General features: G+C 38.0%; 1 protein-coding gene and 1 long non-coding RNA gene across 13 annotated transcripts in view; one reads left to right on the top strand and one right to left on the bottom strand.

Moving 5' to 3' along the window:
- ZNF462 (zinc finger protein 462) overlaps positions 1–9,770 on the top strand; it is a 155,295-nt gene extending 145,525 nt beyond the window's left edge. For 11 of the 12 annotated variants that reach the window (XM_074197591.1, XM_074197589.1, XM_074197593.1 and 8 more), the window contains 3 exons: positions 5,020–5,137; positions 8,240–8,357; positions 9,522–9,770. In XM_074197591.1, the coding sequence (XP_074053692.1) occupies positions 5,020–5,137; positions 8,240–8,357; positions 9,522–9,729 (444 nt within the window). In that variant the 3' untranslated portion in view covers positions 9,730–9,770. Of the gene's footprint in view, positions 1–5,019; positions 5,138–8,239; positions 8,358–8,688; positions 8,841–9,521 lie in introns of all 12 variants that reach the window. The other variant, XR_012470865.1, reaches the window with a different exon arrangement.
- Positions 9,771–11,967: 2,197 nt separating this feature from the next.
- Positions 11,968–25,508, bottom strand: LOC141495826 (uncharacterized). Its single transcript, XR_012470867.1, has 3 exons — positions 25,419–25,508; positions 20,116–20,209; positions 11,968–13,594 (listed from the first exon to the last, which is right to left on the bottom strand). It is a non-coding gene; the product is annotated as an uncharacterized LOC141495826 (long non-coding RNA).
- Positions 25,509–26,133: the final 625 nt, after the last annotated feature.

A 26,133-nucleotide genomic window follows, 5' to 3' on the forward strand; every position in this document is an offset into this window, starting at 1 on the left:
ATATGCAATGTGTAATACTTATGGTCCTTCCATCTCTACAAAGGGATGAGAACTCCCACGGGAACTTAATTTTCAATGCATGATATAAAGATAATTGAAAAAGGAATTTTAAAAAAGTAGTTTCTTAACTTGGCTTTGCCGCTCACCAGCTATATAATCTTTGTCACTTAATATCTTTGGGTCTATTTCCTCTCAAGTAAATGCTAAGATTGGACTAGACAGTCCCCTTTAGAAGAAGGATGACCTCTCATAGCTTTCATTTAAGTCATGTTTGATCGTTATCATTTTTATGCTTTCATTTTTGATTTTTTTGATGTGTGGTTGTTTATTCATTTCCATTGTTATAATCAACTGTGGATATTGTTTTCTTGATTCTGTTGACTTTACTCCACATCAGTTCATGTAGAGCTTTCCATGTTTCTGTGTTCTTCACACATATCATTTCATTATAGAATTCCATTACACTCATGTAGCACAATTTGTTTAACTATTCCTCAGTTAATGAGCATCTACCTTGTTTGCAATTCTTTACTATCTCAAAAAGTTCTGCTGCAAATCTTTTGGTGTGTATATATAGGGATTTTTTTATTATCAATGTCAGTTTACCTTTCATTAAGAAACATGTTTTCTTCAACTTCTTTAAAACTATCAATTCCATAGGACCAGTGACTTTCCTCTATCTCTAAATTTTTTAGATTTTCTTAAACTACTCTGACCTGAGGCTTTTGAAATAGTAGTTCAATACATTCTGTTTTTAATTTCTACAGGTCTAAAGGGGTAAGAGAAGTAGTTAGGACAGGAACATTACTCTATAGACCAAAAGTCTTATCTCAAGGGCAGGGAAAGAACCCACAAGGAAAAAAGGTTTTATATGTGAGATTCCTCCTTCTTCTCTTGTTCAAGTGTCTGTGATCCCAAGAAGCAAAAATGAGTCATGCTTTTTGCATTTAAGAGAGATGTTGTGATCCCAAAGCAGGCAGGAAGTTGTAAGGACCTGATGCTGTGGGTCAATTGACATTTTGAAAAAAACCTTTAAAAATGTTTTAGCCATTTTAAATGAATTAAGTCTAAATAGTTAAATGAATAATCTAAAACTTTACAGAAAAAAAATTATTCATGAAAAACAGGAAAATTTCAACTTTTTAGACCTTCACATCTCCAGTAAAAAAAGTTTGATAGATGAGATTAAAACTGACCAAATAATTTTACTTTTTATACCCCAAATGAAGTCTCAAGTCTTAACAATGATTGCTCATAGCTAGCTTTGGAACAGTTTTGGATCAAGAAAGATCATGATGTTTGAATCCACAATCTGCTGAAGCAGCCTATCATATATATATACATATGCACACACATATATTATATATACATATACATGTATGTATGTGTGTATGTAGATATATGTATTGTAAATATATACACTTACATATTTTATATATATTCAGCTATTTGGTATAAATGCATTTTGGTTAAAATGTAGATTTTTGTGGCTAAACAGAATTAAATAAATTTGAATTGATAATATTCTTTATAGACTCCTTAGTCCTGAATTAGGGGGTAGAAGAAACCATATACCTAAGAAGTATTGGATTAATAAAAGTTCCAGCAATAGCCAAAGTCCTATAAAACAGAGAAATGATCCAGAAAGTACAAGATAAAACAAGGATTCATATCTTTTCTATGATACTTACTGCTTATTTGACTTTGGATGTGGCTTTTAACAGTCCTGGTCCTTAATTTCTTCTTCTGTAAGATGAAAGATTTGGACTGGATGATCTCTGAGGTCATTTCAAGTTCTAGTCCTGGGATAATTTTATAATTTTCATTTTATCCCAAGTCCATTGTTTTTTCATATTCTATCAATGGGTCACATTTAGATCTATTTATTTGCTTAAAAATTATTGAAGACTCCCCAAAGAGCTTTTGTTTAGGTGAGTTATATTTATCATCTTAGTATTATTATTGTTTGACTTTGTAGATTCCCTGAAAGGGGTCTTGATCCTGTTTACTTAATTAGAACTTTCTTACTTAAAGAATCTCTAAAATTTCTGCGGTTATATGTGAAAAAGTTGAAGCATATAGTTTTTCTTTGTGGTCATTCTTGATAACATCACTACCAAAGAATAGCAGTGTTGTACAGTGGAATGGGAAGCAACTCTGGAGTCCAAAGCCCTGGGTTCAAATCCCTTCTCTTTTGCTTATTTTTCTGTGTGACCTTAAATCTGAGACCCTGGGTCTCAGTTTCTTCATCTGTAAAAGGAGGGGATTGAATTAGATGGTCTTTGAGGCCTTTCAGGTCTACATCTATGATCTTATAATCTTAGATATGATCTATATGTGAGTCAAAGCATAGATTTCTTAATGGGATATATGCCTAGAAATGAGGAAGGTTCATTTTAATAAACAAATATCAGAACAAATTCAAATAACCTGTAAATATCTTCTTGAAGAATATCTGTTTTCTTCTACTATTCCTAATTCCCTACCTCCCACATATTGGTAACAAGAGATCTTGGACAGAGACAGATAAAGGATATATACCAAAAGCCTCCAAATAGGCATATGTTGGCATATCCACAAAGCAGGTTCTTTGTTCCTTACTCTTAACCTCATTGGAAGAATCCTGTTTGTTGATTTGGAATTAAAGTACTCACTCCATGCCTTCTCCAAGTTGACCCCAGATGACTCTGGTCTTCTTTAGATCATCTCCCTTAAGACCATCTCCCTTAAGACATTGCTCATACTCCAGATTGTCCTAGTGGTACCTCTTGTGAATGACTTAGAACTGATTTGATTAACCCCTGTAGATTTGGGGGAATTTATCCACATTTCAACTAAATAGCTAAGTGAAGAAAATTGGTTCAAGAAACCAATGATCTGAGTAGGAGCATTTTTAGTCCATATATAGCTTCTTCTTTTTTTGGGGGGGGGGGTGGGGTTGTAAGGCAATGGAATTAAATGACTTGCCCAGGTCACACAGCTAGGTAATTATCAAGTGTCTGAGGCCAGATTTGAATTCAGGTCCTCCTGACTCCTGGGTCAGTGCTCTATCCACTGTGCCTTAGATCTTAGCTAGTTTGTAACTAGTTATAATTTAAGCTCTCATCTCAAGCTATAGTGGGTAGTTGTCATCAGGCATAATCTGAGATATGCCCCATAACCCTCTTTCATCCAAGGCTGGAATTCTATTGTGGAAATAGAGTAAAGTACCCCTTGGACCTGTCTGGTGTCTAGAAGGGGAAGGCATCTAGTTTGATGTTAGATAGTTAGATAGGGATAGGTGAGTAATGGACAAGAAAGGAAATAAGACAGCTAAAGAAGAAAAGCAACCTCTCCTGATTAGGGGAGTGGAGGAAATAATCTGGAGTAACTTCACATCTTTTGTTGCTGGTTAGACATTAATTTAGGCTTTTTACATATTTAAGTGATCTCATCCATTTAGGTTCTTTTTAAATTAGTACAACTTACAGCCTATCCATACTTTCTCATCCTGTGAAATTTTTTTATCTCTATTTTTTTTTTTGAGATGTGCAATCTTCTTGTCTCATTCAGGCTGAGGTGCAGTGGCTACTCAAAGGTCTGATCTCACTTCCTGATCATCACAAGATGTGTGACAACTTGTTTCTAACCTAGGTCAATTCACACCTCCTTAGGAAATCTATAGGCTCCCCTTACCCAGAGGCCTACCATATTGATGACAGTATGGACACCCAATTGACTTAATCCTATTACATCTCAGAATTCCTCAGCTCAAAATAGCCATCAACCTCAGCCTTCTTGGAAGAAGGGATTATAGACATCTGCCTCCCTGCAAATATCACCCACCCAAAACTCCTATTATAAGTCCTCTTCAGATGTATTGAGGATGGTAGATGCCTTCATCCATTTCTTTAATATTTCATGAATAGTGGTGCAACACACTCAACTTTTTCTTTACTATCACTATATTCTCCAATCATGTATATATACTATCTTTGACCATTTTTTAAACCCAAGTCATGATTTGTAACAAACTGTTCCTGAGTAGACTTACCATATGCCTTCTCTTTTCCTTTAGCTTAACTAACATTTTAATTCTTCTGAAGTCATGGTATTCTATGACTCATAGCCATCTATTATCATTGGGAAACAATTAGTATTAAAAAAGATGGGCTTATACTACAAGGACTGTGATAATCAGGATCTTTGACATTAATGACTAAGTAATGATCATTATCAATAAATACTTTTCTTTTCAATTTCTTGGAAAGGTTCTTCCCTGGTTGGACCTGTGCTTTATATACTGTGTTTCAAATGAGCCACTTATGACAATGTACTAAGAACAGTTTGATATAGAAAGCAATATACTCAGTATCTGGAATAGAGTAGTATGGTGAAAAAGATCATTGAACTTGGAATCAGATAGATGTTTACTAATTGTGTGACCTGGAGCAAGCAAATTTACTTTCCAGATTTTATCTGTAACGTGGGGGCAATAATTCTTGAATCATCTCTTTCATAGAGTTAGTAAGATCTGATGGAATAACATTTGTTGAGAGTCAACCTTATAAAATGAACAGAGTGCTAACCCTGGAATCAGAATGACCAGGTTCAAACTCTTAATTCAGATAATTACTAGTTATAGGTCCATGGGCAGATTACTTAATTCCTCTGAGCCTCAATTTCCTCATTCATAAAAATGATAGCTAGAAGTAACTAGGTCACAGGATTGTAAGGTTCAGATAAAATGATGTAACAATATTTTTGAATTTTTTTTATTCTACATAAATATCAGCTATTATTTTGTGGAGATATAAATGTTATATAAATGTAAATTCTTGTTATTTTACCTGTGGACAGAATCATCCCTGAAAGTGGAAATGGGAATGAGGGGAGTAGGTGACCTTCTGGAATAGTAGGTTACAAAGCCTAGAATTGTTTGACTGTTGCTCAGATGATAGACTTACTGCCAGATTTACCTTAAAATTTTTTTTCTAATGATTCATCATTCTAGCTTTTGTTTGAACTTTTTCCTTGAAGGTAAGCCGTAACTTTGAGCTGGTTGGACGAGTTAATTTGGATCAGTTGGAACAAATGAAGGAGAAAATGGAGATGACCAGCAGTGATGAGGAAGAGGACAAGGAAGAAGAGGACAAAGGTGAGGGAGAGAAATCACTCTCATCTCTTTGCTACAGTCTCAGATTTCATAGTTTTAGGAGCCTATCTATCATATCTGTGTGTACATCTATATATGTTGGTTGGTCTGTATGAAATTTATTCATACTGCATGGATATTTGAATTAGGTTATTTAGACTTTTAAGTTAAAAGATTCATATAATAAAGTTGAAGACTATTGTAAAGCAGGATCAATCAGACAAGTTATATTGAACTAAAATAAAAAATAAGATATTAGACTAAGATATGTTTTATAGCTGTGATATATATAAGTGGGGCTAATTTTCTGTATTGTGAAAGAATTTTTATTTCTGAATTCTCCCAGCTCATGAAAATAAGAGGATACTCAGTTTGGGACATGTCAAATACATTTTTCATATTTCTGACTTCTTTAGCTAATCAAGATGGGTTGGTGACCTGACCTTTACCCACTTCTTGGTGTAGGATTTCTCTATTATTACTCCTTTGTTAGCCACCAAAGATGAGAGGATGAAGACTGGTCTTTTACAAACCCCTTTCAGAACCAAAGTTCCCTCTTCTCCTTCATGGCCTTAATAGAATAGTTCTGGCTCACGAATCAGAAGCCTAAATTTATAAAAACAAGAAGCTAGAACCTCTAAGAATCAAGAATTGATTAGGAAATACAAAATGAAGTATCTTTAACTCTTCAAAAACTCACCACTCCCAAAATGTTTTTATTTTTTTTCTCCTGAATTTCAGGGGTAAAAAAATGTTTCCCTTTTTTTTTTAGCAGTAGCATAATCTAAACAAGAATTTAAAATGTTTAACCTTCATTAGCAGAAGCAGTAGAAATTCTTCCTTTGGGGAGGGAGAGGGTTGTGACGTTAGAGGTGTGTGTTTTTGTTTGCTTTTTTTAAAATTCCATTTCACGTGTATTCTTTCCTTCATGGTGAACTCTTCCCATCTGTGAGGCGTGACTGGAGCTCTCTGTCTCATTGTGCATGCTTTGACAGTGGCTACAAAGGGGCCCTTTCACTTCAGGATGTTGTGTACCCTGCTGTTTCTCTTCAGGCAATAAATTATTCCTCATTGGATGTTATGACTTTTTAATCTCTCCAACTTAACATCATCTGAATTTAGAGGTTAAAAGTACGGCAGAGGCCGGGGCGCCCTTTCCAGTCCTTCATGCCCCTCCAGCCCCCTCCCCAGAGTCTTAGAAGACAAAGGGAGGAAACCTGGCAGGTGAAATGGTGGAGAGCGTGGAACAGATTTTTCTCTCTTTCTCTTGTTTCTCCTCTCTTCTCCTCCTCAGGAGCTTCATGGCAAAAATCCAGCTCCATGGGACTAGAAGGAGCTTAATGGTCTCCAATAGATTCTCTCTGAAGAGTGTGTAGTCCACATTCATGAGCCTTAACCACATGGAAAGGAAAAGTCTTAGGGGTGGGGAGGAATGAATTCTTCCCTCAAAGGGTGGAGGATTTACATGAGTAACTTCCAGTAATGTTAATGGGAATTACAAGCGTAAATCATCCCTTCCCCCACACCGCTCAGTGAAAGGAGAATAGTCACTATTGTCTGAAGGTCCTTTGAACAGACCCAGAATCAATTTTCCACTATCTAGGTACATTCTTGCCAAGAAGAAGAGCTAAGGCACAATAGCCTCCCAAACTTTTTTGCTAACTGTAAGTCTTCAATAAGCAGAATCCTAGTGAGGTGTTCTCAGAGAATGATCTGGAATACTTGATATCCTTTTTGTGTGATTAAATGTAGCCGAGGATTTTAGAAGAAAAATAAACTGGTTTCACATTTCATAATGGGAGAGGAAAAGTGTTAGTGGAGCCTTCGCCTCCTTTGCAATTTAGACCTTTAATGATGCATACCCCCTTATTAAGAAGCATCATGTATTTGTGTCTAGGTGATGTATAGATCCTATCTGGAGAGAGAGAGAGAGAGAGAGAGAGAGAGAGAGAGAGAGAGAGAGAGAGAGAGAACAAGAATAAACTACAGTTCCCAGCTGCCATAGCTTGATCTTAGGGTGGCTTTTTTTTTAAGTGAAGAAATCAAGCATGAAGAGATCAAAATTAAACCAAACAGAATCCCTCCTCTTCTCCCCCCCCCCCCAACCCCCTTTCATTATGTAGTTTGGGAGGAGTCAGGAAGGCATTCTGTTGATTTCTTGCCCAAATAATCCCTGCTAAGGAATTAATGCTCAGAGCAGATGGTGCTGTCTCATTTCCAATGAAAAGAATCAAGCGAGATAGTCTGTGCAATTATTTTTAATGGCTTGTGTGGTGATCTTCTTAATTTGTGAGAAAATGTTTCATCTTTTGTTGAAACTGGCCCCATTCACATAGCGTGTGTGTGTGTGTGTGTGTGTGTGTGTGTTAAAGATGAAGGAAGCTGAGAAACACCTATCCAGTTAATGTCGTTGTAGGGATGTTATCAGATGGCATGCCACGCACGAGACATCTTTCCGTAACATCTTGTGTATGTGGGCAGAGTGATCAGATCGCTGGAGATGATCCCTCCTGCACCGCCGGCCCGCATTGTGAACGGGGAGCAGAATAGGCCCAGCTGTTTATTATAGACGTAAAGACTTTGGCCCCGTTTGGGAGGAAGCTATAAACTGATCATCAGGCCCAGGGTCCTACAGGGACTTACCAGCCTCGGATTACTTTCATTTGTGAGAAAGAGTGTTTTGTGTTCTCTATCAATTATTCATCTGGTCAACTAGGGCTTATTGAGAGCCAGCCTTTAGAAAGTTCTATAAAGAGTCCTATAAGGGACATAAATAAAAGCCCCAGACATGGTCCCTGTCCTCAAGGAGATTACAATCAAGTCCTGCAAAGGATTTCAGGAAAAGGATAGTAATCAGAAAAACCTTAAAAATAGGAACAAAGGACCTAGCAAAGGAGACAATGATGATAGTGGTTTAGGGGCAATATAAGTCCCCAATTCGAGCATTGTACTTGAGTCAAGCTTGAGAAACAATCAGAAAAGGTTACCCAACATTAATCAATGGAGCTCCTCAGAAGCTTTCCTCAGTGATCTGCAGTTATTTTTCTTCTCATGTCTTTTAATGTGTTAATTTTCTCCCCCTCCCTCTCTCTCTTTCTCTCACAGATCTTATGAGATTTTCAGAAGGCAGGGTTTGCCCTGAAAAGCGATTTCCTTGTGAGTTCTGTGGACGGGCCTTCTCGCAGGGTTCTGAATGGGAAAGACACGTGCTGAGGCACGGCATGTAAGTCTCCATCCAGTGGGCTCTCCCAAGTATTCCATCATCTAACATGAAGCAGCCATGGTGGGGAGGGTGCTGGGGAATGTTCTAGGGGTTCCCATAGACCCTCTATGGAATGTCTGCAGCTCACATTCTCATGGTATTATAAATAAATTAGCAAACGGGAATGCTTTTGTTTTATTTTGTTTTCTGTTGGTTTTCACTAGGGTCCTTCTAGCCAAATAAGGTACCCTATTTCTAAATGACCAAAATCCCATCGCTTTTCTATTAGAAGTGTAGCGCTTTATCTGGCCCATATCAATTCAGCTTTCACTAGCGTGACATTCTCTAATAGAGCGTTGGACTGGGAGTCAGAAGACTTGGCTTCTGTTCCTGGCTCTGCGACTGACTCGTTCATTGAGTGACCTTGAACAAGTCATTCATCTCTTTGTGCCTTAAATGTCCTGCCTCTGGGGATAGTGCCAGCTTCCTCCGCCGGCCTCCTAGGTAGGTTGGATCATATCTATAAAGTGCTTAGAGATCATCCTTGAGAATAAAGTCATCGCTAAGACAGAACAGTCTTCATCTGTATAGAGCACAGACTTAATTTTTAATAGTCAATGATCAGAATCATGGTAAGGGACATCTGGATGTTCCCAGAGATTGTTGGTGGATGTTAAAGTTTCATATCTAATTGTCTGATTAAACGTAGCTCAAGTCGTCCTTGTCAACTACTGTTGTTAGAACCTCAGATTGGTAGGACTCAAGACAAGTGAACATTCTTAGAGGTTGTTTCTATCTTTTGGTTTAATACTTGTTTCCTAACTTGCCTATTGAATCACAAATTATTGTTAATATTCTTAGTCTCAGTAGATGTTTTTAACTCATAAACCTCTGGGTGTATTTACTGGGTGTAAGGATAAAATGACTTTGCCATTACCATTTATGATCAAGTAATGGAATACATATACCAAATTGTGTTAGAGGTACAAGGAACCATTACAAGATCTGGAAAGGTATGGCCTAAGCCTGTGTTGTAGACAGCCTTGGAGATGACCAGTTGTGTGTTCCTGCAACTGGTAAGAGGAGAATCGATGGTGCTTTTGTGATTGAGGGGAAGGAGGAGTATTGTGTTTCTGATTGGGGGAAAAAATGTTCAATTCACTCTTACATAAATATTTCTTGCAGGTCTCTGAATGACAACAAGCAAGTGAGCAGAGAAGATGACCACCCAAAGGAGAACTTGGAAGAAAATGTTGAGATAACATTAACAGAAGAAAGAGAAGGTGATGAGGAGGTGGAAATGGACTTTTCCCTGAAGGACGAAACAGTAGCAGTCTGTGTGGTAGCTGCTGACAAATCTCTCCTGGAGAATGCAGAGGCCAAAAACGAATAAGCATTTGGTGTGATTCTTAATCAAACCCTACTTGAACATCAATGACGGGGTGGGAGGGTGGGGTTGGGTGGGAAGGGAGGGTGAAGGAGAAGACAGAAACAAAGCTGCTTTTTAGGACTGAACGATCTATTTTCAAAGCACTGGTACCTGTGTGAGTGAGTGTGTATATTAAAGTTATTTAAATGGTGGAATAAGTGGCTCCATTACATCACTGAATCCTTTCTTCCGGACCTCAATATGGAAAGTACATTCATTTCAGAATGTGGAAGCAACTCCCACATTATACAATGTGATTTGTGGTGGAGTCTTGGACGGTTAATGGAAAGGGGAAGCTTCGTGAGATCGGAAGAAGACGTCTCGTAGGGGGGACAACTTTTTGACGCACAACTTTTGGTGCGTTTTTCTAGTTTTAATACAGTAAGCTTTTTCCAGACTTAACTGCAGCCGCTTTGAGGAAGAAAAAAAAAACTGCTTTGCTTAAAACAGTCACCTGTTTCCTAGTACCTCAAAATTAACCAAGGGAATTCTCTGCATTTGTCAGTACTACCTGTGTCATTGTCATGGTTAAATGTAGAGAGAACTGCTGGGCAAGATGGTGAATGGGGAAAAAAAGTTTTAAAGAAAGGAAAACAAATTGTGCTTAAAATCCCAGTGTGGGTTTTATTTCTTAAAATACTGTGATTTTTAAATTATTTTAGTAAAAAACAAAACAAAAAAAGAAACAGACTTTAATTACTAGATAACTGTTTGTGAGTTGTCATCCTTTATTCCAGGTAAGCTGTTTGTTAGTGTTGAACCATAATTTAGGATTTGATAGATCCGCGTGAGCTAATTTCAAGGGGATTGTGCCGCTTTGTTTGCCACATGTTACTTTTTCTATTGACCTGCGGTGTTACAAATGCAGCACAATTCAGTTTTTTCATGTACAATGTTTTGAATTTTGTTTGTTTTTTTATGGGGGGGGAAGTAAGGGAGATTTAGTTCTTGTGAATAGGAATGTTTTGATTTTTCAACATGGAAATAACAAAGAAGTTAACTTTTTTTTTAATTTAACTAAAGAACCAAACTTAGGGCACAGCTATGCAGCTTGTGGGCCAGACAAGGAGGTCCTCGTCACCATTTTTTTGTTGTTGATGTTGTTGCTTGTTGAATTAACATATTATCGGTCTCACACAAATAGTTTCTGTTAAGATTGGCTGGCTTTTCATGTGTGGTCTTCAAACTTCTTGTTCCTTTTTTTTTTCTTAAAGTTTGTTTTTGGTGGGCAAGAGGATGTGTTTGAATCACATCCCTAAGGCTAGAGAGGATGAGAAATATGTCTGTCCTACCAGGAGCCTGGAGAACTGCTTGTTAATGGATCTAAAGAAGAGCTGCTATGTTTCCCCCTTGTTAGTGGTCACAGGAGGGGAGCAGCCTTGGCTGAATCTGAGTCTACACATATGGTATGTTCTGATTGTGAACAAAGGGTTTCGTTCCAAAAAAAGTAGAAAGAACTTTTATTGAAACCTAGTTTTTAGATGTGTGTGCATGTGCCCATGTGCACACTGGTGTGTATGAGTGTGTGTATGTGTGTGTATGTGTGTGTGTGTGTGTGTGTGTCCTTTTGTTTTCCTGTTTTTGTTTTTTTTTACTGGGAGGGTCTGGGGGAGGGCGGGGAGGGCAGAAAGGGAAGGGGAGTTGCTGAGAAGACAGTGGTCCCACACAGCTTCAAATAAAATCCATGGAAAGATGTTGCATTTGTGGAATAGGTGCTTACTTGAAAAGCATGGTTTTTATTTTTATTTTTCCCCTTTTCCTTTATTGCTGTTATAAGGTTTTTATTTGCAGGGTGTTTATTTTATTTTGGGGGAGGGTTGAAGGGAGGGAAAGCATCTTGTGGAAACCAGAAAGGGGGCGGGTGTGAACTATCTAGACAAATACTCATTTTGTGTCCATATTTGTTTTAAATTGGCCTCATTTCAAATGTATTTAAACAGTTCCATACCTGGATTGGGTGTTTGTAATGGTTACCAAAAAAGCAAAAAAACAAAAAACAAAAAAAAAAGAAGAAAAAAGAAAAAAAAGAAAATGATTGTGACATGCTTTTATCACTACTTTATTTTTCAAATAACATGTAAATATTGTAATCCATTGGATTTTGTTTTGCTAACCTGTTAATAAAAAATATGGGACCATTATCCTTTTAACAAGGCTAGAATGTCATTTCTTTCTTTATTCAAAATGTATACCTGTTATATTGTGGCCACACATTTTGGATGCATTATTACAATTCTGTTGACTGTAATGACCTAGAATTGACACCATTTTTTTTCATTGTTTAATTTATACAGAGGACATTTTTTTCCAGAGCTTGAGAGAAGGAAATAAATAGCAAAATAATGACCCCTTGGTTCCAGCCAGTCAGTATTTCCCAACACTTTTAGTGATAGGGAGATCCTGAGTCCCTGAAGCAAAGGGTTAAAAAAAATTTAAAAAGCAAGTAGGTTATTCAAGTTGTTGGCAACGTACATTTTGTAATGAAAAGTGAAAAATTAATAAAGAATTTTTTTCAAGTGTGTCTATGTGCATCTATTGTAACTCATTTGACAAACAGTAAAGGTTACCCCAATCCAAAATAAAATTAATATAATTCTGCCTTTGAAAGAACAGAGATAATACAATTCTCCATGAATTGGCCTGTTCTTGGTAGGGCATTATGATTGATGTAGGGGAGTGGGAGGATACAAAATACAGGTGATCTCTCACTTCAAGGGGCTTACAATCTAACTGGTGAAATCACAAGAGGTAATCTGATGTGACCCAGAAAATTGAATTTGATTCCATATGGATTGTCAAAATGAAATTAGAATGAAAGGCAAGCTGTGATTTGAATTTTCAATGTAAACAATGTTCCTGCTGCACAAATTGGTCAACAAACACTATGTGGAAGTTTATGGAGACACTTTTCAGTCAATAAAGTCCTTCCAAAGTGCTCTGGGAAGTTTCATTGGAAAAGGCAAAGCAACAGTGAGAAAACTTTATCTGGGATACATTTGTTCAGAACACCTTTAAAAAAAAACCCAAGTCACAAGTCCCCATGAAATAATCACTTTTTTAATGTTGATATGTATGCAGAGGAAAAAATTGACCCAACAAAATTATGTTGAGTGCAGAGGAATTAGCCATGGAAGCTTTTGGGTTTTTGAGCAACTCTGATCAAAATCAGCAAAAGTAACCCACCTGGCCTGGAGCCTAAAAGAAAATTCAAGTAGAATTACCAGATAATTCAGAGCATTGATTTCAAACTGGGCTTTTCCTCTGAGAAGTAAAAAGTGCAATGCTAGGTCCAAGACTTGGATGAAGCCAGCCAAGTGGGCATGGTGCCCACAATACTAGACTTGAAGTCAGGAAGACCTCAGTTCAAATCCTGCTTTAGACTTAAAAGCTTCATGACCTAGGTAAGTCTCTTTAACCTCTCAGTCTCAGTTTCCTTATCTATAAAATGAGAATAACATTAATTTCTATTTCATTTCATTATAAAAACAAAATGATATATGTGTGTACATATATGCATTTGTGTGTGAAACATGTATAAATTTTAGTTATTTAAGTGTTGACTTTGACTTAACCTCTTTTTCTACTAAATGGGGATAGAGTTAGAGTAATAATATTTAGAATAGGCATAAATAATTGTTAATACTATTGATAAGCTCTTAAGGTGTGATGGATAATTTCACCAAGTCAAATGGTTAGTTCTTTTCCCAACTTTCCACGAACTTTAGTTTAGATCTGTAGTGTATGAGATTACTGAGAATGACAAGAATGATGGAGGATCTTGAGTCCATTGCCAAATGATGGTTGATTGACAGAAATGGGTATGTTTAACCTGAAAGAGAAAAGATGCAATAAGGACAAGATAGATGATGTTAAATACTTGGAAAGCTTTCATGAGGAAGGAATAAAATTATTTTGCTTGACCCCTAAGAAGATAGAATTAGGAACAATGGAGGCAAAAAACAAATGTAACTCTGATGTAAGAAAAATTTTCTTACTATATCTGTTCCAAAGTGGAATGGATTGCTTCGTAGTCTAGTGGATTCCCCATTACTAGAGGTCTTCAAAGAAATATTGAATGACCATTTGTCATCTGTGTGGCAGTGGGGATTCTTTTTTGGGTTTGAGTTAGACTGCCAAGGACCCTTCCAACTCTGAAATTCTGATTCTAGTGAACTTCATTTTAGGCAAATATATTCTCAACAATCTGTGTTCATTTCTATTTTCCCCTTGTGTTTTATGCAGCGGAAATGGAAATGTATTGGTAACTGATGGTACAGATGGAGATTTTCCCTCTGCAGCTCTAGAAGAGTTGAGAGGGAACCTTACTATTTGGAGAGCTCAAGGCTGGGCATTTTTATATAGAGCTATATGTCTCACAGTACCATAATGGCAGAGGCTTGATTTTTTATATCCATTGCAATTTCAGGTCTTTGAACTATATCTTCACAATGACAACTCTGGATACATATGGTTTTCAAATAGAAATAAATTTTCTTTGAAAGAAGGAAAGAAAAAAACCCTTATACCTGAATTCAGCCATAAAACAACATTTCACTAAAATACTCCTTGAAATTAAAGACCATTAGAATTGAAAGAAACCTTGACAAACCTGAAACAAAATCTAATATCATTTTATAAGAAAGGAAATTAAAACTCAGAAGCTAAATGTTTTCCCCAAGGTCATAAAGCTAATGAGTACAAGGCCAACTTGAATCCAAGTCTTAGGATTTCAAAACTTGGTGTTCTTTCCTCTACACCACTTTGAGAACACATTTTTTGCTATTCTTCAGAGACTCTCATAAACTGTTGGAAATTATTACATAATTTAACTTAAAAGATCATAGAATGTCAACTCTAGCAGGAAATTTTGATATAGTCTGTTCTAACCCTCTGTTTTGAGAAATGAGATAAGAGGATTCATATAGTACTTTAAGATTTGTAAGCCATTTTACATATTACTTTGGTCCTGACAAGGAAAGAAAAAAGGAAGGAAGGACCACAACCCACACTTAACTCTTCACAATTTTTTATCTCATTTAATCCTCACAGCCACCCTGGGAATCTGTTTTAATTATTTCCATTTTAAAGCTGATAAAACTCTTAAGAAAGACAGATTAAATGAATTGTCCACTCAACAGTGGAAAAAAGGAATGTTTTATTTGCATCAATTTTTTTCCTTACCTCTCCCACCTCTAAACTGTAAACTCCATGAAAGTAGGGATTATGTTATTTTTTATATCCCCAGTGCCTAGCATATACTTTGCATCCCTGAGATTTTTAAAATAAATACATGCTGAGTTATCTGCATTGCCCAATATTTATAAAATATTTGCACAAAGACAGTAAGTAACCCTTAAATATATTCCTGAATCTCTCTTAACAAGCAAAAAGGGAAGTGTTTAGTGCTGGAGGAAGCTTTGCTTCCCATGGCCCTTATTCATTTCTTGAAATAATCCATTCAACCTCTGAGCAAACAGTTGGCTTCTTTTCTTGTTGCCGCATTCACGGCTAGTGAACCACATGCATGGGCGACTGCCCAGCCTCAGTTCAACCTTTCCTGTTTCTGCAGATTGTAACTTCAAGTGGGGTGGCAACTACGAGGGGAGAGAAGAGCTGCTGTAATAGAAAACTAATGAGGGGGAAGAAGTAAATCAACTCCAAGTGGGGTGTATTTAGTATTGCATCTTTTCCATCTCATTTCACCTTAAGTGACACATGCAGATGTAATTTCAAGCTTCCATCTTTCTTGAGTCAAGTTGGGGAAATTTACTGACTTTCCTTATGTTCCTTTTCCATGTTCAACTAGGTTCAAGGACCCTGGTGTGTGTGTGTGGGGGGGGGGGTCCCTCTTCCCTTTACCTAAAAATTCTATTTTTATCAGCTGCTAATCCTTATCATAGAATAATGGGATTTGGAGTTGAAGGGGGCCTTAATTATCAGAGAATCATAGATTAGGAACTGAAAGAGAAATTGGAAATTAACTCATTCCCAATTCCATTTTACAGATGAAGAAAATGAGGTATGGAAAAGTTAAATGGCCTATTTAGGGTCACACAGAGTAGAAATGACTTAGATGTTTAACTTGATTCCTCTGACCCTAATATAGAATATTCCATCAAACAACTGGTCCAACCCCCGAATTCTATAGATAATTAAACTGAGATCTAAGGAGTGGCAGTGATTTGTAAAAAGGTACATGGAGAGTTCCTAGCAGAGCCAGATTCAAATCTGAAAGCATCATACTCTGTAATTTTGTAAATTTGGGCTAATTTTAGGCCAAAGATTTATAGAATCTCCTTTCTTATTAAATAGGGCCACCAATAACTGATATTTTTTTTCAGAATTAGGAAGAGATTGTTCTTACTCATTACAAAGGAGATTTGGGGGAGAAAAAAACAGTGATCAGAGACAATTTAAATTGTAATAAAATAGATTTAAGGTGAACATTTGTGAATACGCCTTGGTTTTTAGAGTTAAGAGAACAGTAGGGTTAAGGGTTATCAAGAGAGGTGGAATTTATTTAGCTGGAGTTCTGTGGGAGCAGGATAAACAGCTTAGATTAGGTAGAGGCACATCCTGCTCCAGTGACCTCTTAAGATTGCTTTTTTGTTGTTGTTTTGTTTTTCTAACTATCAGTAGCCAAATGCCAGCCAGATCTTTATTTGAGGGGCTAACTTTTAAAGTCATTCAGTCACCCTTTGCCCCACATTTGCAATCAATCAATCAACAAATATTTATTGAGCACCTACTATGATCTGTTCCAATAGCCCCTCGGAATGTCTTCACATGCCAAATTTTAGAAGAACAGATTAGAGAGAAAGAGAATGGGAGAGTGAGGGAATGTATCTTTTAAAAAGCCACCCTGAAGCAGGAGCTGGGAGAAAACTTTATAGCAAATTTCCCTAATAATAGCCTCATTTCTAGAATATATAAAAGAACTGAGTCAAATTTATAAGTATATGGGTTTACTCCAATATAGTCAAATGAAAATGCTCTAAATCATTATTGATTAGAGAAATGCTAATTAAAACAATTCTAAGGTTCTACCTCACACCTATCAAATTGGCAAAAATGACAAAAAATGGAAAATGATCAGTGTTGGAGAGGATATGGAAAAATTGAGACACAAGGAAAGAAAGAAAGGGACCTATATGTACAAAAATATTTATAGCAACTCTTATGGTGGCAAAAAATTGGAAACTAAAGTTAATGCCCATCAATTGAGGACCGAACAAGTTGTGGTATATGTTTGTGATCAAATAATATTGTGCTATAAGAAATGATGAACAGGATGGTTTCAGAAAAACCTGGAAAACTTAGATGACTAGTGAAAAATGAAGTAAGCATAATTGGGAGAACATTGTATACATAATAACATCAGTATTATAATGATGAATGACAACTATTCTTAGTAATACAACAATCCAAGATAATTCCAAAAGTCTTATGCTGAAAAATGCTATCCATCACTAGAGAAAGAATTGAGGTGCATGAATGCAAATCAAAGCATACTTTTTAAACTTTATTTTTCTTGGATTTATTTATTTTTGGTCTGTTTTCTTTTGCAGCATAGCTAATATGGAAGTATGTTTTGTATGATTTCATATGCATAATCTATATCAATTTATTTGCCTCCCAAAGAAAGGGTAGAATAAAAGGAGGGAGGAAAAATTTGGATCTCAAAATTTTGTAAAAACAAATGTTTAAAAAAAATTTTAGGTAATTGAGAAAAATTAAATTAATTTTTCTTAAAAGCCATCCTGCACCAACCTATTGACATTTCAAGCTTTCTGCATCTAGTTCTCATCTACCTTAATCTTAGTTCATATTGCTCCCCTTTATGTATTCTCCTTTCTGGACTATCTGAGTTCCAAACTTTTTTTTTCTCTCTTCCATACCTACATACAGATGGCCCTTCATATCTGAAATGCATTCTCTCTTCACCTTCACGTCTTATGATCCATAGCTCTCTTCAAAGTCCACCTCATTTGTCTTCATGTTTCTAAAGTCTTTCCTGATCCTCCTTCCCAATTCCCAACTATTAGTAGTCTTTCTCATTTGAAATAAATTTGTATTTACTTTGAATATTCTTATTTACTTGTATACTTGTCATATTCTCCCATATTCCTTGAGAGTAACAAATTTGTTTTTATTTTCCTATCCCTAGTATAACACAACACCTTTAACCTAGTAAGTTCTCATAAATGTTTATTGAATTAAATTGAGGGTAGCTTAAACATTGTATTAAGGCCATCCCCTATACTCTCTAATTACATAAAAGAATTAATATGACTTTCCAAATGTTTAACCTAGGAAATAATTAAGTTATGCATAGTTCCTATGGTTTCATGGTGGCCTTTGTTATATAGACAGTGAATCCAATTTCCTTGAGTTTTAATGGAGAATTATCTAATCATTCAGGGGTTGATTCTGATCCATTATAGGATATAACTACACATTCAAATCAACAGTGAAGATTATATCCTTAATAAATCAATCAACAAGCATATTAGTGGAGTAATGGGGAAGGAAAGAAAGTTTATAGCAGATACAGTCCTCTCATGGAAAGCTTTAGCCTGATGTAGAGATGTGGATTTTATCATCTGTTGACTCTACCTTAAAAAAATTTTTTTAAGATGATGTAGAATTGATTTCTCAGGATCTTTATTAAAATATTAGTACAATGGAAAGATCAATGAATTTGATGAAACTGGGTGTCTTTTATTGGCTAGGTGACTATGTTTCAGTTTCTCAGGAAAAAAAAATGAAATTGGGCTACATAATGTCTAAGATCCCTACTGTTCTAAATTTTGGATACTAATGTCTATGGCTCACTGTGGCCATTCATGCAATTTCATTGAACTTTGTTCCTCTCCTCTCTTTACTCTTACAAGAAGAGTATTGCAGGAAGAATATTGGATTTGGAATTAGAAGTCCTGGATTCAAATTTGTGTTCTGTTACTTATTATCTCTGTTACCTTGGACAAGTTACTTCCCTTCTTGGGTCTGTTTCCTTATCTTTATTATGTTGTAAAGGGTGTACATGGAAGAGATGGTTCCTTCTAGTTCTAAATCCTATAAAAGTCAATCAATATATTGGGTCTGAATTGAAGCTATGGCTAAATGAGGTCAAATCACAGGTCAATTTCTGTTGGCCTTTTCATCTCTCATAAAGGAATTAATAACTAGATCAGTTATGATTGGACCATCTTGCACAGTTCACTTGTTTTGGCTGAAGAGACTTGAGCATATTGGGTTAAAACAATGTTATAAATGTGCCAGCTAGGTGGCACAGTAAAAAAAAAAGTACCACCAGCCCTGTAGTCAAGAGGACCTGAGTTCAAATGTGACCTCAGATACTTGATATCTACGAGCAGTTTAACCTTTGCCCCTAAATAAAAAATAAAAATAAAAATAAATGTTATAAGGAGCAGCTAGGTGGCTCAGAGGATAGAGGAGTTCAAATTCAGCCTCTGATACTTAGTAGCTGCATTACTCTGGGCAAGTCCTTTAACCTCAGTTGCCTCCAAAAGAAAAAGAACAAAAAACAATGCTATAATTTCATCTCACCTTAGTGAGTAAATGGAAAGGAGGAGTAAGAAGGAAATTTTTTCCATTCTATATTTGCTCTTTTACCTAAATGAATCATAGAATGTTAGAAGGGGCCTTCACAAAGATCTATTTCAATATCTTCCTTCTATAAATGAGAGAAGTGACTTTCTTAAATTTACACAGGTAGTTAGTGTTAGAGGTAGGATTTGAACTCTGTCCAACTGAGTTCACTCTATTTTTCTGTTACACCATTTGTCTTACAAAATAAAAATACAATTGCTATTTCCTTCTAACAAAGACTATCTGTCTCAGTAGTCTTCTGGTAAATGGATAACAACCAGCTTGCATGCTCACTCCCTCTCTCTCCCCCTCCCTCACTCTTTTCCTCTCTCTCTCTCACTCTCTCTCTCTCTCTCTCTCTCTCTCTCTCTCTCTCTCTCTCTCTCTCTCTCTCTCTCTCTCCCCCTCCCTCCCTCCCTCCCTCCCTCCCTCCTCTGTGTCTCTCCCCCTCTCCCTCGCACTCCCTCTCTTTTTCTCTCATCTGTCTCTCTCTCTCTCTCTCTCTCTCTCTCTCTCTCTATATATATATATATATATATATATATATATATACACATATGTATGTATATATGTGGGGGATGGGGTAGGGTGTGAATATGTATGTATATGTGTGTATAGGTATACATATATAATTCTGCATTATTAACATTTTATCACTTTTATAATCCTAGACAAACCATATCAATAAATCAATCCCTGAATTGTAGCACTTGCTGGTTTCCAAGGTTGAATACTCACACTAAAAATTTAACAATTGTCTTTCCAGCTGGTTCGGGCCGGTTCTGGCACACCCCTGATTCTGTCCCCACAGTCTGATCCTATGACAAAGAATCTGAAAAACAAAGAAATTCAGTAGAGGTAAGACTTGAAGTGGGAAGAAAACCAGTGAGTGAAATGGCTGATATCCCCCTCCCAGTAATCTTCCCAGACCTCCATAACCCAGCCCCAATCCATAACTTGAGGCTTTGAGGGAAGGGACAAAGAAGAGAAAGGGGGGGAAAGACTTGAGAGGGGTGTTGTATAGCAACTTGCACCTGCTCAGAAGTGGAGGAGTACAACCACAGAAGCTAAAACAAGAAAAGAACCAGAGTTCTGCTCTCTCTCATACTTCACCCCCTCCCCAACCAAGCCCTGAGACACATTGCTGTCAGATGAAGCCAACCTCTTTATATTCAAATGTATTCATGTTGATACTAAGTGTTAGCTCTCATCAGATCTGGCATCAATGCTATATTTTTCTCTCTGGGTTTGATATTGCTTTTAAAATAACTAAGTAAAAATATGCAGTTTTGGTAGATGAAAAAATGTCCTTTGCATGAAGCTCTGGGTTTTCTTTGAAGATATATCAGTGTATCTTAAGACAGAAAGAGACCTTTAAAGGTTATCCTGACCAGCCTCTGCTTTTAGGAAGGACCACATTTAACCCACTGTAAGGATAGGAGATGATGGTCTATATTTAAAAGTCCTCTAAAGAGGAATCTACAGTCTTCCTCAGTCATCCGTTACAGGGTGTAAGAGTCAATTAGCATTGCTAGGTATATAAAAATGTTCCTAAACTAAGCATATCTTCCGTCTTCCTCATCTTCTAAAAGATGATACTTGAGATAGTAATAATATTTTCTCCTTACTGCCTTAAAAAACACTACCAGATCTGAGTCCATTTGAGGTCCATCAAACATAGATTCTAAAAGGCAGGAGTTGTTGAATTGAAAACACAACAACATTTAAATAATGTCCTGGTGGGTAACACAAGTCCTTGTCTTTAGTGAAAGATGGCAGGTGGGCAATGGGAAGAACTGAAGGTGACTATCCCATGTTGAAGAAGGGATCTCCTGTACTGGATGGTAAATTAAGCTAATTTCATTTCATTCGACTAGCATCTGTTAAATATCTCCCATATACCAGGAACTATATCAGGTACTGAGTATACAACAAAAAAAAATCAAAACAGTCCTTGCCCAAAAAAGATACATTATTGTCCCATTGGTGGAACTGTGAATGGGTCCAGCCATTCTAGAAAGCAATTTTGAACTATGCCCACAAAGTCACCAAACTGGTCAGACCGTTAAACCCAGCAATACCATTTCTAGGTCAATTCTATGTAGAGATCAAAGAGAAAAGAAAAGGAGCCATGTGCACAGAGATATATTAATAGCTCTTTTTTCTAATAGTTCAAAGCTGTAAACTAGGAGAGTCCCTAACAGACTATGTAACTCTTAATAAGTTATGCACACAAATGTATATGTTTATATATGAATGTAATGACATATTATTATAATATCATAAGAAATGACAAAATAGGCAATTTCAGAGGAAACTGAGACAACCTCTATGAGTAGCTATAAAGTAAGTAGAACTAGGAGGATAATTTATAAAATGATAACATTATAAAGAAAAATAGCTTTAAAAGAGTTTAGAATTCTGATCAATGCAATGATAAATAATAATGCAAGAGGACAGAAGATAAAATACCCTACAATCACTTGTGGAGAAATGTACTCAAAATGCAGAGTGAGACATGCATTATTGGACATGTCTGACCCAGACAGGAGTTTGTTTTACTGATCTATTGAACCATGCATGGTTGTAATGAGGGTTTTGTTTTTATTTTTTACAATTGTTCAGTTGTGGGTAGAAGGGAGTGGGAGATACAGTTAACAAATGTGTACATATATACACATATTCACATAATTATACATATGTTTATATATATGTGTGTGTATATATATATATATATATATATATATATATATATACCCAATATTTAAATAGATAGGTGATCCCTCTAAGGATGCAGATCCCTCTCATCCATGCCAATACAAGGCCAAAAAAGGAGGAGATGAATTTTTTCATATATATATATATATATATATATATATATATATATATATATATATATATATATATGGAAAAGCAAGTAAGTCAGCATGGATGGAACATAGAGTGTTTAAGTGGGAATAATGTGGAATCACTTTTTGGAGGTAGTTTGTAATGCCCTGTAAAGTCCCTGCTATATAAATTGAAATTGAGGATGTATAGAGAGAGGAAAGCAAGGAAATCTATGTCTACTTAATAGTGAGGAATAACAAATATAGCACTTTCACATTTATAGGCATTTTACTCTGAGTGAAAGCCCAAGAGTATCTAGGATGTATGTATTGCTCTATATTAGAAGATATCATTCAATGACCACAATTCCATGAAGCACATAAAAGAGGCATTATCCCCATTTTACAGATGAGGCAAATGAGAAGTGAAACCTGACAGAGCTCACAATGCTTAAGAAGTGTCAGGGCCATGCAGACCCTGCTCTACTACCCCAGCTACAATGGCAAGTAATGGGCTTGATTGGTCACCATCAAATATAAAGATGAAAGCCCAGAGAAAATCGATGGCACATCCCACGACTGGAAAAGAAAACAAGTCATCTTCAAGTCAGGATTTTCCTTCCCACTCTCTTTTTGATATTCAAATGGTAGGCTTGGGTTGGTTGGTTGGATTTGCTTTATCCTAAAAGGAAAATATTTCTATTCCTGTTGTGGGTGTTTTGTTTTAATCTTGACATTTTCTTAATTTTTGCAGAAACAAAACCCAGTAAGCTTACCTGACAAAAAATTCTTATAATGAAAATCCAACATATTCTGTTTTGACTAAGAAGTGGATGGAGATGAAGAATGAATATTGTCCAGATGATGGGAGGTGGGGGAGAGTGTAATGGAAAAGGGGAATAGAGAGGAGAGTAAAGGTGGGAGGTAGGGGAGGAGAAGGGAGACAGAGATTGGGACCCAGAGACAAGAGACAGAGAGACAGGGACAAGGACCCAGAGACAAGAGACAGACACAGGGACCCAGAGACAACACAGTCAGGGACCCAGAGACAAGAGGCAGAGGCAGAGACAGAGACAAGAGACAGAGAGACAGAGACAAGGACCCAGAGACAAGATACAGACCATCACAGGGACCCAGAGACGAGACAGAGAGGCAGAGACAGATAGACAAGAGACAAGGACCCAGAGACAAGATACAGACAGACACAAGGACCCAGAGACAGACAGACCCAGGGACTCAGAGATGAGACAGAGACAGACAGGCAAACAGAGAGGCAGAGACAAGGACCCAGAGATAAGAGACAGACAGAGAGACCCAGAGACAAGTCAGAGACAGGGATCAGAAACAACACAGAGAGACAGATGAGACAGACACAGGGACCCAGAGACAAGAGACCGTCAGGGACCCAGAGACAAGAGACAGACAGAGAGACCCAGAGACGAAGCAGGGACAGGGATCAGAGACAAGAGACAGAGAGACAGAGACAAGGACCCAGAGACAAGAGACAGAGGGACCCAGAGACAAGTCAGAGACCGGGATCAGAAACAACACAGAGAGACAGATGAGACAGACACAGGGACCCAGAGACAAGAGGCGGAGGCAGAGACAGAGACAAGAGACAGAGAGACAGAGACAAGGACCCAGAGACAAGAGACAGAGGGACCCAGAGACAAGTCAGAGACCGGGATCAGAAACAACACAGAGAGACAGATGAGACAGACACAAGGACCCAGAGACAAGAGGCAGAGGCAGAGACAGAGACAAGAGACAGAGAGACAGAGACAAGGACCCAGAGACAAGATACAGAACATCACAGGGACCCAGAGACAAGAGACAGAGAGGCAGAGACAGATAGACAAGAGACAAGGACCCAGAGACAAGATACAGACACAAGGACCCAGAGACAGACAGACCCAGGGACCCAGAGATGAGACAGAGACAGACAGAGAGACAGAGACGAGGACCCAGAGATAAGAGACAGACAGAGAGACCCAGAGACGAGACAGGGACAGGGATCAGAGATGAGACAGAGAGGCAGAGACAAGAGACAGAGACAAGAGAGAGGGACCCAGAGACAAGAGATAGACAGAGAGACCCAGAGATGAGACAGGGACAGGGATCAAAGACAAGAGACAGAGAGACAGAGACAAGGACTCAGACAAGAGACAGAGGGACCCAGAGACGAGTCAGAGACAGGGATCAGAAACAGCACAGAGAGACAGATAAGACAGACACAGGGACCCAGAGACAAGAGACAGTCAGGGACCCAGAGACAAGAGGCAGTCAGGGACCCAGAGACAAGAGGCGGAGGCAGAGACAGAGACAAGAGACAGAGAGACAGAGACAAGGACCCAGAGACAAGAGACAGACACAAGGACCCAGAGACAGACAGACCCAGGGACCCAGAGATGAGACAGAGACAGACAGACAGAGAGACAGAGACAAGGACCCAGAGATAAGAAATAGACAGAGAGACCCAGAGACAAGACAGGGACAGGGATCAGAGATGAGACAGAGAGGCAGAGACAAGAGACAGAGACAAGGACCCAGAGACAAGAGACAGAGAGACCCAGAGATGAGACAGGGACAGGGATCAAAGACAAGAGACAGAGAGACAGAGACAAGGACTCAGACAAGAGACAGAGGGACCCAGAGACGAGTCAGAGACAGAGATCAGAAACAACACAGAGAGACAGATGAGACAGACACAGGGACACAGAGACAAGAGACAGTCAGGGATACAGAGACAAGAGACAGACAGAGAGACCCAGAGACGAGACAGGGCCAGGGATCAGGCAGAGACAGAGACAAGAGACAGAGAGACAGAGACAAGGACCCAGAGACAAGAGACAGAGGGACCCAGAGACAAGTCAGAGACAGGGATCAGAAACAACACAGAGAGACAGATGAGACAGACACAGGGACCCAGAGACGAGTCAGAGACAGGGATCAGAGATGAGACAGAGAGGCAGTGACAGAGATAAGAGATGCAGGAACCCAGAGACAAGAAACAGAAAGACACAAGGATCTAGAGATGAGAGACAGAGAAAGAGGATTAAGGAGGAGGGGGAAAGAGGAAGGAAAGAAGGAGAAGAAGCAGAGGAAGAAGAGAAAGATAAGAAAGGAGTGTGGGAAGGAGGGCAGGGAGGGGAGGGAGATTGTCAGCCACTGTGAATTGAAGAGACATTTCCTCTCTCCGGTTTCCCTACATACCTGGCTGTTGGAATTACTGGTAGAGAGCAAAGTCTTGTCTACACTCACACATTCTCCTTTGAGTTTACTCTCATTAATGAAACAGCTTAGTTTAGTTTAGCAAGCTGACTTCCAGAAACCACATCATAATGTGAGCGGAATGTTGCCTATGAGCAAGAGCGCGGCGGCTTAACCACATTGTTTAAAGAGAGATGCTCCTCGAATGCCCGGCCTATGAAATTAATTTAAGATGTGTGAAAACACCAGATTGAAATGCTGACCTTTCACTGCAACTGAGACAGAAGCACTCTGGGGCTGTCCTAAGGACTGCAGCTGGTGACAGGACCAGGCCCATGGGAAGGCTCCATCAGAATCCTGCCCACTGTCATCCAAGGGCCCAAGAAGCCTCCACCCTTCCTTCACCCAGAGTGTCCTGAGGGTTGGAGCCCATGGAGCCCTATTGCCTGCAAGGGTGCTGGGAACATGAGAGACAGCCCCAAAGCCAAAGGCAGCAGAGGATGGGGCATGTGAAGACTTGACTAAAGTGCATGAGCCTGAATCAGTGCCAGTTGCCTTTGGGCATCAAGAGGCAGCTCTGGAGAGAATTCCCAGATGACATACTTTCTAATGAACATCTGGATGCCGAAGCTTTAGCTACCAGATTGTTTTTCTTTTACAGTATAATGCAAAAGTCTAAAGGGTCTGATTTGCTGGTGGTCAAAGTGAAATGTGAACG

Source organism: Macrotis lagotis, chromosome 8, assembly GCF_037893015.1.
Source record: "Macrotis lagotis isolate mMagLag1 chromosome 8, bilby.v1.9.chrom.fasta, whole genome shotgun sequence".
NCBI lineage: Eukaryota > Metazoa > Chordata > Mammalia > Peramelemorphia > Peramelidae > Macrotis > Macrotis lagotis.